Source organism: Pieris napi, chromosome 1 (assembly GCF_905475465.1).
Source record: "Pieris napi chromosome 1, ilPieNapi1.2, whole genome shotgun sequence".
NCBI classification, from domain to species: domain Eukaryota; kingdom Metazoa; phylum Arthropoda; class Insecta; order Lepidoptera; family Pieridae; genus Pieris; species Pieris napi.
The window spans coordinates 12,513,424-12,527,396 of NC_062234.1; the positions used below are offsets into that span (position 1 = coordinate 12,513,424).

Consider the following 13,973-nt stretch of genomic DNA (forward strand, 5'->3'; position numbering starts at 1 on the left):
AAAATAAGTACAATGCCGTACCAGTGTTGCCAACATAGCAATGAAGATAATATAGCACTGCGGCCTCCAATCCCACGAGGGTTCTCTTTCCGATTCTATATTATAATAAAAGTTATACGCGCGTTATTGTTACATACTTTAAGTCATACAGTTGTAGACAGCGAGACGCACTCGAGAAACGTAATTACAATGTAATGTTTTATATCTGAAATTTCTTTATTTAATTTACGGCGTTCTGTTTAAACTAACAACCTGGGTAACCTTCGACCTTTACAACCCATATCATCCATACACGTGCATCTGATCACGGATATTCGAGAGAAAGGGGATTGATTACCTTGTGTGGGGTCAAAAAATTACCGCCCACATTCCTTCCTTCATCAAAAATCCGTCACGATACATTAAAATTGTTTTGTTTATTCTTCGCGGGGGGTTTCCTGAAGTAATTGCTACGTATATATACAAGCAGTGGCCTAGTGGTTTCAACGTGCGACTCTCATTCTTGGGGTCGTACGTTCGATCCCGGTTGTGCAACAATGGCCTTACTGTCTACATGCGCATCTAACACTGGTCCGTACGGTATAGGAAAACATCGTGAGGCATGCGTTAGACCCAAAAAGTCGACGGTGTGTGTCAGGCACAGGTAGTTAATAACCTATTAGAAATTGCTATATATAAAGTCTTAGTGGCCTAGAGGTTAAAGTTCATTTATAATCCTGTTGGGTTCGATTTATCGAAACCATTTTCCGTTAGGTATACTTCAATGATGAGCAGACACAGAGATGCCCAACCCATTGCCCCATTTTAGAACTATACTATATTAGGTTTAGTTATTTTTACCTGAAAATGGAAGGTCTTGTGATCAACGGTGATGGTGAATGTGGAATCGTCTTCATCATCAATCCCAATGACGGCAGCTCGCAGACGCACGCAGCCGCGTCGCACTCCACGTGTCATTTTCTCTTTCGACTGGAATATATATATTAAAACATTAAAAATTACTGAGACATATAAACCCGAAACTAGAGCGCCAGGCCTCACCAAGGGCAACATAACCGACCCCGTACCGTTCTGTATTAGCTGGGCGTGAACACCACTCATTACCCTTAGGCACACCTTTGCGAGGGAGTGTACAGTAAACATTTTTAAGATATCTAATATATAAAATTCTCGTGTCACAAAGTTCGTTCCTATACTCTTCCGAAATGGCTCGACCGATTCTTATAATTTTTTTTATGAATATTCAGTAAGTCTGAGAATCGGTTACTATCTAATCTATCTAAATATAAAATACTTATATTTAATAAATTCTCTTTACGAAATTTTTAATTTAAAAAATAGAATTTCTATACGGTAATTCGCCCTTCTCACTCACTCTCAATCGCTCTCCCCATTTTCTTCGACAAAAACGCTGCACATCTTCATGACGCTAATATGATTATTATTGCGTTTCATTTATAAAAAAATTACCCGCATGCGCCTAAAGAAGTTTCATTTCAAAAACGGTAGGAACAGAAGGCTCATCGCGTATTTTCTTTTAAAAACGAACAAAACAGCAAAAGAACCGTAAACGCCCGTCTGACCTATGACCTATGTTATACGGGGCTTTCAACGGCCTAATAAATATATATACTACAACCTCACATCTACCCCGAAGTTTTTACATAACAAGTATTGAAAATTATGCTTAACGAAAAATCATGAAATAACTTTACTTATACTTTGTAATCTAGTAAAGGGAAGTAAGATTTTAATGTAACGAACACACGTTAAGGAACATTCAATACTTATACCACATAAGGTCGCCTGAATATATTAAAATGCATAATGCATTTGTAACAAGTTAAGACATAACACATTGTGTACTTGAAATATTGTTTAATAAGATATATAAGGCACGGATAACGCTATACTCAGAGTCGTCTATTATTTTTGACGACAGATTTTAAGAAACATAAGGCATTGAAAGACAAAGCATTTTTTTGGCGCGTTAGGGAAAAATGATGAGAGTAAATTTTTACGATGCGCGCGCACACCGTCACAAAAAATCGTAAACCTGAAGTTAGCTATAGTCATGATTTTAGTTTTTTCTATAGTTAGTGTCGTATTTTCTACAAACGTAGAATAAAAAAATTGAAAAGATTTTTATCTTCTTACGCGTGTATAACTTCTAATGCGTGTACACAAGTACACACACGTTTTTTTTTTAACTTAGACATTTACCGGTCATCTGCTAATGACTATAACTGTTTACAGTATTAAGTTGACGGGCGGAGTATGAAATTAAAGTAAAGGAGAAGATCGCCTGTGGATATGGACCCCTCTTGGGTAAAAGCCTTCTCCAACTCTTTCCAGATGGCCCTTGCCAATCTTTTCATGCTATTTCTATTAAGTCATCGGCCCACCGTGATTTTGGCCTGCCCACTTTTCTTTTGGTAACCATATAACATAGAGGGAAATATGTTTGTATCTCTTACATTTTTTTTTATTAATTGAGAAGTCTCCTTTTAAGATCTCGTTGAAGGACCAGAACTTCTTACACGCTGCGTTACGTTTCTTTTTATAACTTTATTATGTATTTGATTTATATAATAACAATTGTTTGCCACACTTGGCATATAACTTGGCGACTGCGACGTGGTGGAAAGTTCACACAAGTACTATGTAAACCAAGAAACGATTCTTGCCCTCTGATCAACATATTGGGCGGTAATTGGAGTCTCAACTCGCTGGATGTGGGCACATAGGCTTACAATCTGCATATGTGATCAATATTCAACGATAAGGGCGTGCTATCGGTCAGTTTAGTGTTACACAATGGACGCCATCACGGGAGCCTATAACGCATTGTTCTTTGAAAGAGCAGGTAATACATAAATCACTTTAATTAAATGTAGCTATTCCTAGAATTTTCTTAGGTTGACTTATAGTACGAGATCCCGCTGCAGGATTGGTGCGCTCATCGACTATTTGTTTAAAACCAAATTTTTATGTTTATTTATAATTAAGAGAATATATATTAACTAGGGTGCCTATCAAAATTTGGCCGCCATTATTTTTAATTAAATTATTTTTAATTGATTTTTGGTAAAAAATTTCGTTCATGTATTATTTAAATAAAATAACGTCTACATCACGGTAATTAATATGAAGATTCTAAAAAACCACGGGTGCCGTTGCGCACCTGGCCGCACCTCTTTGCAGCCAGGTGTAAACAGGTATGATTTCGATAAATTTATACGTTTATAACCTATTTTTATGAATTATATGTCAAATTGAAGCTAATTTTTTTCTATTAATTATCATATAAAGTTGCTTAATTAAATCTGGCCGCAAATAAGGGCTACTGGCTGTTAAACATAATAAATATTTAAGGTAGAGTGAAAGAGAGTTAGCGCGTAACATCATTTGTCAGACGAGGACAGCGATTGTCGGCTAAGCGACGCTTTTAAGCCATTGCGCATGCGTTGAATGTCAGTGTTCTCAAACTGAATACAGTAGAAGCTTGTTAAGTCGAACCTCGATAAGTCAAAAACCTCCAAATCTCGAAAAAATGTTTTGTTCCCTTCCCTTAAAACACCAAAACCTCCATTACTTGAAATCTTGACCCTCTGTTAATCGAAATAATCACCGAGTCCCTACAAGCCATTTTGGTACAAATTTTTTGGCGTCTCCCTTGATGTTCGACTTATAGAGGTTCTACTGATGATAGATGCAACATTTTTATTCTAACATAAAAAACCACGCTGTTTTGGAGTTCGTAATAAACAACGTTTTATATTTACATTGTTATTTTATTTGTGCATCTAAAAATTATTATATTAATTAATGTAAAATAAAATTGCTAACTAGACCGTCGATATTATATCAAATCAATATTAATTTTTTGTTGCAATTTTTAAATTTGTCATTTTGAAAAAAAATACATATTTTTTATAAGTCGTCTCTATTACTCCCCGGTGGTTGAGAACACTAACGTTCGACGCATGCGCAATGGCTTAAAAGCGTCGCTTAGCCGACAATCGCTGTCCTCGTCTGACAAATGATGTTACGCGCTAACTCTCTTTCACTCTACCTTAAATATTTATTATCTTTAACAGCCAGTAGCCCTTATTTGCGGCCAGATTTGATTAAGCAACTTTATATGATAATTAATAGAAAAAAATTAGCTTCAATTTGACATATAATTCATAAAAATAGGTTATAAACGTATAAATTTATCGAAATCATACCTGTTTACACCTGGCTGCAAAGAGGTGCGGCCAGATGCGCAACGGCACCCGTGATTTTTTAGAATCTTCATATTAATTACCGTGATGTAGACGTTATTTTATTTAAATAATAAATGAACGAAATTTTTTACCAAAAATCAATTAAAAATAATTTAATTAAAAATATTTGCGGCCAAATTTTGATAGGCACCCTAGTACATATATATTCTCTTAATTATAAATAAACATAAAAATTTGGTTTTAAACAAATAGTCGATGAGCGCACCAATCCTGCAGCGGGATCTTAGACCATTAGATTTCTTTTTAAACTAAATATACTACACTCTAAGCGATATAATTATTTTCCTCTCCTGAAACATTGCTATATTTTAAATAAAAAAAAGCAGTGGCTCTACAATCTTTATCTCTGGGCCTTAGATATCTGTATCTGTTTCATGATCATGTGTCAATCTAATAGTGATCACTCTTCTGTGCCAGACACACGCCGTCGACTTTTTGGATCTAAGGTATGCCGGTTTCGTCACGACGTTTTCCTTCACCGTTGGAGCAAATGTTAAATGCGCATATAGACAGAAAGTCCATTGGTACGTAGCGGGGGATCAAACGTGCTTTACGTACTAAGCCCTAAGAGAGTCACATCGAGACGAAAAAATAACGGGTTTAGCCAAGAACTATTGAATGTTTTGTCTTTCTCGCTCTCGTGTCACGTAAATACATAAACGATGATAAAAATTGAAGTTTAACGGCTTATGAATAAAGGCCATTAAGAAATGTCAAATTATTGAAATATTTATTCAATTGCTGACAGGTGAAATATATCGCAATTTCTTTTCAAGATAAATAACAAATACGTAAAAATCCAAAGATTACAACGGACAAGTGTGACCTAGACCTGAGATTTGCATCGACACCATTCAATGCCACACAAACCGAACATTTTACCAACGTGTAAGCGATCTGAAAACGAAGAGAAAATATAAAAAAGAACCGATAAAAGTATAGAAAGATAGCGAAGCCATTTTCAAATTCAAAATCATTTATAACACAATGTACACTTCGTCAAAAAAAAAATGAAACGCTTCTAATTTTACATTTACCGCCAGTTCTCAAATCAAGGGCGTAGAACGTAAGAGAAGAACTGGAAATAAACTCTCCGCCAATCTTTTTTATCGCCAAGTTTTTGATTTACACTACGTTTGTAAGGAGCTGCAACCATTACACCATGTTCCACATGACATCTTAAGTAATAAATAATAATTTAATTAAATTAAAAACAAAGATTAGTCCCCTAGCAACAGGGGGCATGGTAAAGTAGGAGCACGCACTTACATTCTCGTGGGAAAATCGAAAAGTCGAAATAACTAACATCACTGCATACACGAATTCAAGTACGACCAGTCACCACAAGTAGCACCCGTTCACGAGTATGACGCATGGCCAGCCATCGGCCCCCTCGCCATATTTTAGGGAGAGAGACAACCCGACGCATGGACGCCGCCACAAGCAATGACATTTAAGCTCGTAGCTATCCGAGATGTGATTACTTCATTGTCACTACCAGAAGTGCATGTGCAATGACCCGTAATGCCATTGTTGCAGTCACGATACGAAACTCTACTAATCGATTCGTCGATGAGTCAATTAAATGCATTCACGTGGAGAGCAACATAGTAAAGCTTCGACTATTAATTGTATTAAGTAATAATACCAAGAAAGCTGAGATAAAGAGAAGAAAAATGTTCCCTTGTTGATTTACTGTCGAAAATGTTATTAAGAGCTTTTGTGGATAGTTGCCAATTTTGTATCAAATAAATTTAAAATAATACACACCACTAAAAACCCAAGGGCCATTTCAGAACGTTCATGAAACACTTATATATTGAAAATAATCGGATTACTCTTAAAATGCTTATTATGGGAGCAGTGTTGGCCTAGTAGTTTCAGCGTGCGACTCACATCTCTGGGGTCGATCATCGGCTGTGCACCAATGACCTTTCTGTCTATGTGCACGCTCGACAAAACGGTCGACGGCGTGTGAGTACGAGATCCGGCTGCAAGATTAGTGCGCTCATCTGTTATTTGCTAAAAACCAAATTTTTATGTATGAATGCAAAAAAATTATGCAAAAAATAAAATAAAGCCCGTTTTTATAGTATAATTGGTGTACACAAATTAGATTAAATTAAGCTAAAATGAGTGGAGTCGCACTCTCCGACGACTATTTTTCTCTCTCAAAATACCCAAAAATATACAAATATTTACGTTCCATTTAATTGCTTCCCATGAAAGGAAAATAATGGCAATAAATTACAAATGCCGCGGTCAAGGACACTTATATTTAGTCGTATTTATATAAATCTGAGAGTTGGATAAGCTTTTGACTGATTACACAAAGAAATAGGCTTCATGAAATATTTAAAATACAATAGGTGTCAATTTCTAAGATTTCCTTTTCAGACGCTCGAGTCAAGGACTGGTTCTTAATGACATCTCCATGGCCACTATTTCTCATAATCTGCACTTACTTGACAGTTATAAAAGTGCTTTTACCGAAATACATGAAAAACAGAGATGCTTTCAATCTTAGAACTGTTATTAAGTGGTATAATGTGGTGCAAATAATCGGCAATGCAGTTGCTACTTGGGGGGTAAGTATACAATATCCTATTCTAGGCAAAACCTAAGACTTTTAGCGTTAAAAATTGACCCAATTAATATTTCTATCCGAGAATAGGATTAAAATAGACATAGAAATGTGTCAAAACACTAAATACAGATTTTATATAAATGGCTTGGTTAGTATAAACGTGATGTTCTTTTGTCTGATGGAAGCCAAACCCATGCTAGAAGACTAATTGCAACTATTACTTCAAACCAAACTGATATTTTGTATATGGTAGGGGAGCCCACGATGCTAAATGGGGATTTACTCGAGCGTCGTAGAGACCTATTGGGATGCAAAGCTTAGATAAAAAGAAGAAAAAAATGTTATATGATAAATTCCTTTTCATCGGTGGGGGAAGCGGCTATAGATAGTTAAATATGTAAAAAAAAACTGTTGCATGGACATCCTCGAGCGCGTCAGATATTGATAGCATCTATGCCCTACGTATTTTTAATAATGTACGTATGTTAATCTGATCGTTTGCATGATGAGGGTGGTTGTATTTAAGGGTTGAAAATTAAAAAAAAAAAAAAATTATCGAGCGCGTCAGATTTTAGTGAATTTCTGATGGTCAATTTTTTTTACTAATCTGATCCTGTCTCCTTCACGGGCGGCCTTATATATGGGCCTCATATTTTGTGGAGGTACTTAACCGGGTACAAGGTATCCCCCTATATATTAATCTGCCGCGCTTTAGTAAATCCCGAAATCCCCTCTTGGGCTCCCCTACCATAGACAAGTAAGCTGATTTCATCATCGGACGTCAAGGCAGAATACAAAATACCAACCGTATCACCTCGACGTCCGTCGTACCACAAATGATCGTTTCTTAAGGCAATTTTTGCCGCGCACCAATACTATGTGGAACCAGCTGCCCACTGTATTATAGTATTTCCTAACCAATTTGAATTTGGGTCCTTCAAGAAAATGAGAGTGTCCATGGGCGGCGGTATCACTTAACATCGCATGGCATGCTGGTTTCTTCACGGTGTTTTCCTGAGCATATGTGAATTGCGTAGATATAAATGTCTACTGGCGCAGTATCTGTATTCTGTGCGTCTGTACGCACGATTTCAGTATTGAGAGTTAAGTCTAGCAATAGTATTTATTAGTATATAAACGTGTCCCTTATTGAGATAAAAAAAAATCTGTCTCAATAAACTAAATTTGCCATCACAGCGTCAATTCGATTAATTTAGCTTGTATGAATCAAAGAGGTTCATATTTTATTTTTAGATTATTATTATAAATCTAAATTATAAATCGAATGCAACGCTATCTTGATAAATGAAAATATATTTCAAACATAAAATCGTGAAGATAATTTACTCGATTCAGTGAACTCGCCTAAAGGCTTTAAGCTCAAGATGATGAGATAATTACAATGAAGGCTTTCGCAATGTAACGTTTCAAAAGATGACGGTTGTTACATTTTACGATAAATGTTTTTATTTTTAAACGTTGGAAGTATGTCAAATAACAAAACAGTGAAATACAAATTTATTACCTACACAAGGACCAATGTAATAACTTTGTACTTTTTACATAAAAACGGGTTCTAGGTATTAAGATATGCTTCAGAACTGATATTGTAAATCATGAAGTATTAATCAACAACAGAGCAGTGTTGGCCTAGTGGCTTCAGCGTGCGATTCTCATCCCTGAGGTCGTAGGTTCGATCCACGGCTGTGCACCAATGGACTTTCTTTCTATGTGCGCATTTAACGTTCGGTCGAACGGTGAAGGAAAACATCGTGAGGAAACCAACTTGCCTTAGACCCAAAAAGTCGACGGCGTGCGTCAGGTACAGGAGGCTGATCACCTACTTGCCTATTTGATTAACAAATGATCATGAAACAGATACAGAAATCTGAGGCCCAGACCTAAATAGGTTTTAACTATATTACCTGGATTTTAATACTTTCTATACCTACCAGCAGAAACAATTGTTTCTCCTGGACTAAATATTGGATAACCGCGTTAACCAAGGAGATGGAAATATACATTAGCGTATGTTACTAATTGTTTAACAAAAACAGTTACAACCTATTTGTCTATAAAATAAAAATGATCATAGAAACGGATGCAACTCATATAGGGTTGTAGCACCACGGGATTATATATTATTTTTACTAATTGTTTTGCCTTGCTTTTTTATTATTATCCAACCCTTTTAAACCTTTTCAGATAATGACATCAGGCTGGACCACGACATACCACTTTGGGTGTATGTTACCCGACTATTCAATGAACCCTGAAGCTTTAAGAATGCTGCATTATCTTTGGTGTACAATTTTCCTTAAGATTGTAGAGTTACTGGAGACGGTGTTTTTTATTCTTAGGAGGAAGGAACGCCAAGCATCCTTTCTGCATATATACCACCACATCAGTACACTCATTATTATTTGGTCAGGAGTAAAATATGTTGGAGGTAAGTCTAAATATTTCAACGGGTTATTTGGAGTTGAGTCGTGCCACGGAATGTAACAAAATTTCAAATTTCAAACACAATGTACACTTATGAACGTCATTGAAGAAATACATATTAAATGCTTCTAATTTTTTTTACATTTACTGCCAGTTCTCAAATCAAGGGCGTAGAACGGACGAGAAGAACTGGCAATAAACTCTCCGCCACTCTTTTTAATCGCCAAGTTTTTTGTTTTACAAAATGTTTGTAAGGAGCTGCAACCATTGCACCATGTTCCACATGACATCTTTAAGTAATTAATAAAAAAACAAAAGATTTGTCCTCTATCAGCAGTAGGCATGGTGAAAAAGGAGCAGTGCTTCAGTCAAGAAAATGTTCTTTCTTTCTAAACGCGTAACAGATGTTATTTAAATGCTTAAAATATCTGGCTCTCAAAGCATTTACTTTGATTGTAAATTTTCGACTACAATCAAAATAAGTCTAGATATTACACAGAAATTATAACACTTATAATACGTTTGTTAATAGAACATCAGGTTTGAATTTGATTAAAAGTTGATAACTGTGATAGATAAATTACTTTTTTTATTGAAATGTGTGCCAAATTTGACTAAAACAAATTGGTTGCATTTATTTCCAGGAAGATATAAATCTCGTTCACCTGATCCTGCACTTTATGAAGTTTAATATGTATTCTACATTAAATTGTATGTATGTTGATCCACAAATTTAATTTTAATGTTGTATAACCATCTTAGGGAACATTCCAATCTTTATCGAGATCGTGAGAGTATATCATAGGTACTGTACGAGCCAAGGCTGTACATTTTGCTCACTCAGGATTTCTTAGTTTAATACGCGTGGCGATTTCCTAAATCATCGGAGTTACGCCCCGAGAGTATAGCCAGACGTAGACACTCTCGTCAAGTTAGATTGCAGACATTCATTTCATAGCAATTAACATTTCATAATTTTGTTTATATTCTATTGTTGTACGCGAGTTCATATAGAGTAAAATAAATTCCTCGATTATTTAAAGCACCCCGATAACCCGTACAGGTACAATCCTAATTTTTTCCATGTCACTTGGTCGGTTTAATTTTTCATACCACTTGTTATGATGTTCAATTTCAGTAGAACTCTCTTATCTCTGAGTTAAAGTTTTTTATGGGCCTAAGAGAGCCATCAATCCGATAGATAAAATTACTCTCAGAGACTTGAGATAAAAAAATCCCGGGTGTTAGCAAAAGACATAACTTTATATCCAGTTAAATTAAAGCAGTGCTCGTAACTCATAAATGAAACAGCTGAAAAGCAATTTCACGCAAAACAAATTATTATACTCGTTGAGCAGTTTTAAATAGAACAAGGCTAATTTATAAAGCCTGTTTTATTGATTAAACTTTAATAACGTTAAACCGATGAAAATCTTTTAAATAAATTGCTTATAATACGTGTTTATACAGCGTGACGCAGACAAATCATGAATGCAGACTGTAACAGTTACAATTTCAATTTAGGTCGAAATTTTCCAAGGTTGGTTTTCCTTGTAATACATAACAACTTCTTTCCTCATATGGACGACTCCGTATAACACTAGAAAATGCACAGCTCCTTCAGCGTGTCAGTTTACACTGTTCTTAGTTCCTACATAATATTACTGATAATATCATCAAATTCCACAATTAGTAGTAGTTATATCAGAGTATAAGCTTTCCATAAATAATTTCTATAGAAGCCTTCATTAGGTAACGTTTTCCGCCTCTATTTAATAACAAATATAAAAACAAGACAAAACATTTTTGGAAACCTACCACATATGAATACTGAATACTATCAAATTCTTAAATCAAACGACCAATCGACAATTAGGTTAATCAGCATATAACTAAAAACAAGCAAGTCATCAGCATAAAAGTATTGTTTATTCACAGTACAATAGGCAAGTTAAACACTGACGTCAGGCTTGAAACAAGTGTAGCGTTCTGTAATGTATGACGAAATGTGCTGAATAAGTAAATCGTAACCATTTGTGAAAGGCGTATAATCGCTTCGACTAGAGATTTTCAGTTAGTTTCAGTCAGAACTATATTTACACAAATCTCTAATAGGCCATTTCATTCCAAAGCGGATATTCATAAATAAAACCTTGTTAGTTAGTCGGCTTGAGGGAAACAAAATACTTTGTAACTGGATAGTGTAAGGGAGTAGCTACCTAAACAAAGGACAAGCTGGGAAGACGCTGACATATTTTATGATATGTTTTGTCTTCTGTGTTGTACTCTGTCTGTGTCACTCGTTATACGATACAAGCAACCATTAATGAAATAATTATATTTCTCTTTTTTAGTAAAAAACGCAAAAAAGTCGCGTTTATATCCGTGTTAAACTTTATTTAAATATAATCATTGTTAAAGTATTCTTACGTATTTTCCTAATATTGCGATCACTTTGATGAACATTTTTGTGTTCTAAAACCCTTATAAAGACAATATAAAAAAAATTCTCCACTGTGATTAATTTATGCATATGTATATTGTATACATACTATTTAAATTATATATCTACAAAGGACAGGACCGGTGTAGATTATGTTTATTGAAAGATAAATAAGCTTAGTATTAAGGGGATTTTACGATCATATAAAATTGATATACAAACTTATAATATTAATGTATCTGTTATCGATTCCATATATATTATATATGTCAGTTAATAATCTTCTAAATAAGATCAATCTACAAACAAGTTTTACTAATCTTTTAAACACAGATTCGTTGTAACGATCCAAATCAAAATTAGAATTAGCCATGACCTTTTCGCGTAATACAAAGAGCATCTATAGAAGTTTTTATGTTTGGGAAATTGGGTCAGTAAATTACTCTTTAATTTCCATCAACAGATACCATGATTATTTTTTAATGTTACCTACGTCAAATTGATGTCATAACTGTTCAACAGATTTCATATTAACGCTATTTTTATCGCGTTACAGGCCATAAAAGATGTTATTTGCCGGTCTTTACGTAAGTTAACGATCATAAAGATGAAATTAATATGAATATGTTATCATACTTAAGACTTTAATATACATTCGATTTTGATCTAACTGAAGCAACAGTGTAATATTAAGTTATTTTGTGTGGGAAAAAGAAAATTTTGCAGTTTTTTTACATACAATATAAATATATATATATTTACTCACCTGGCTCTATATTTTTTTCTTACTAAATAATTTGAGATAAAACACAATGATAAAGTAAGAGTTTTTGTAGTATTTCTAAGAGCCAAATTCCTTAGAAAAATATAGTACATATTGAAAATAATTTAAAAAGAGCTGTTATAAAAGCTATTCTCATCTTTTACAGAAAAATGCTAATATTTTATTAATTTTTAGGTGGTATAACATCATTTTCACCAATGATAAACAATTCCGTCCATGTGATTATGTACACCTACTATTTGCTTTCATCGGAAGGAAGCCCTAAAGTTAAGGCTTATCTTATTAGGTATAAAAAATGGATTACGATCATGCAAATGGTAAGTATTTCTACTGCTTTTACAATCTTTACCAGTAAACTATATTGAAATATAACTAAAAATAGTTAACAATATTCATCATGAATGTTATCTACGTATAATTAGGAGAGATACCATTACTAAAAAGTTATGCCCTGCGAAGCAAGTGAGCAGGCTTAGCTAGTACTCTATAAAAACAAGTTTCAATGTTATATTTATACCATGCAATGCTCATATTATTTATTAACAAGGATTTTTTTAAATAAATTCACACATTGTGGGTGTCCGTTTGATGACTGACTTATTTATTGCAGGTACAATTTACAATCATGATACTTTATAGTGCTCAAGTATTTTTGCCGAGTTGCCCAGCCCCACTTGGTATAACAGTTATGTATTTTCCAAATGTAATATTTGTATATTATATGTTTTATAAGTTCTTCCAAAAAAATTATAAAATTAAAAACCATGTGGAGTAGTAAGTGTTGGATTTAAAATAAAAAATATACCCCAAGGAAAGTAGATATTTTAAAAGTATAGAATAAATTTTTGTTACATAGTTTAGTTTATAAAATTAATAGATCTGTTATTATTTAGATTTCTATGTATTTTTATGTTGTCATTAATTAAGTGAAAAATGCTTAACCAATAATAAAAATTTAACTATTAAGAAATTTCAAGTAAACTGGGCGGGAGTTGCTCAAGATGTACATTGTTCTTGCTTTGGGTGCTCTAAGAGCCAATAAGCTTTGGCTTTGAAAATATTTATCGGTCCGGGTATTATTAATCAAACTTTCAAGAGATTTTCATTCGTAAATAAATTAGGAACCTCTTGGCTCGAAATCCCTAAGTCAAGAACTAGAACTTAGAAGCCGAAATAATCGTCACAAAAAGATAATACAAACGTCACTTACCGTATAATAGGATAGGAGACCAGCATTTTCATCGAGGACGAACCAGCGATACTGCCACCCCTTCATAACATTTGTCCATTTGCTTAATGAACCCTCCATCATGATTATCACAAAAATAAACTTAAATAACTCATCAAAAATAAATACGAAGAATTTACACTGAAACAAATATTTCACCGGGTCACCAGCTCAACTACAAAATAAATTTGACA

General features: G+C 34.2%; 2 protein-coding genes across 2 annotated transcripts in view; one reads left to right on the plus strand and one right to left on the minus strand.

The window, feature by feature from the left end:
• The window catches only part of LOC125048474 (oxysterol-binding protein-related protein 9), a 64,920-nt gene extending 50,947 nt beyond the window's left edge, over positions 1-13,973 (minus strand). The window contains exons 1-2 of the mRNA XM_047647139.1: positions 13,762-13,973; positions 841-969 (exon numbers count right to left, since the gene is read on the minus strand). Of these exons, the coding sequence (XP_047503095.1) occupies positions 841-969; positions 13,762-13,863 (231 nt within the window). The 5' untranslated portion in view covers positions 13,864-13,973. The remainder of the gene's footprint in view (positions 1-840; positions 970-13,761) is intronic.
• LOC125048574 (elongation of very long chain fatty acids protein) lies at positions 2,780-13,341 on the plus strand. The gene is made up of 5 exons (XM_047647317.1): positions 2,780-2,866; positions 6,690-6,880; positions 9,085-9,328; positions 12,726-12,868; positions 13,162-13,341. The coding sequence occupies exons 1-5, from the start codon at positions 2,818-2,820 to the stop codon at positions 13,324-13,326; spliced, it is 792 nt and encodes a 263-aa protein (XP_047503273.1). The 5' UTR covers positions 2,780-2,817; the 3' UTR covers positions 13,327-13,341.

Coding starts and splice junctions, on each gene's coding strand:
- LOC125048574 (XM_047647317.1), top strand. CDS start 2,818: ATGGACGCCATCACGGGAGCCTATAACGCATTGTTCTTTGAAAGAGCA. Junction 2,867..6,689: donor ATTGTTCTTTGAAAGAGCAG/GTAATACATAAA, acceptor TTTCCTTTTCAG/ACGCTCGAGTCAAGGACTGG. Junction 9,329..12,725: donor AGGAGTAAAATATGTTGGAG/GTAAGTCTAAAT, acceptor ATTAATTTTTAG/GTGGTATAACATCATTTTCA.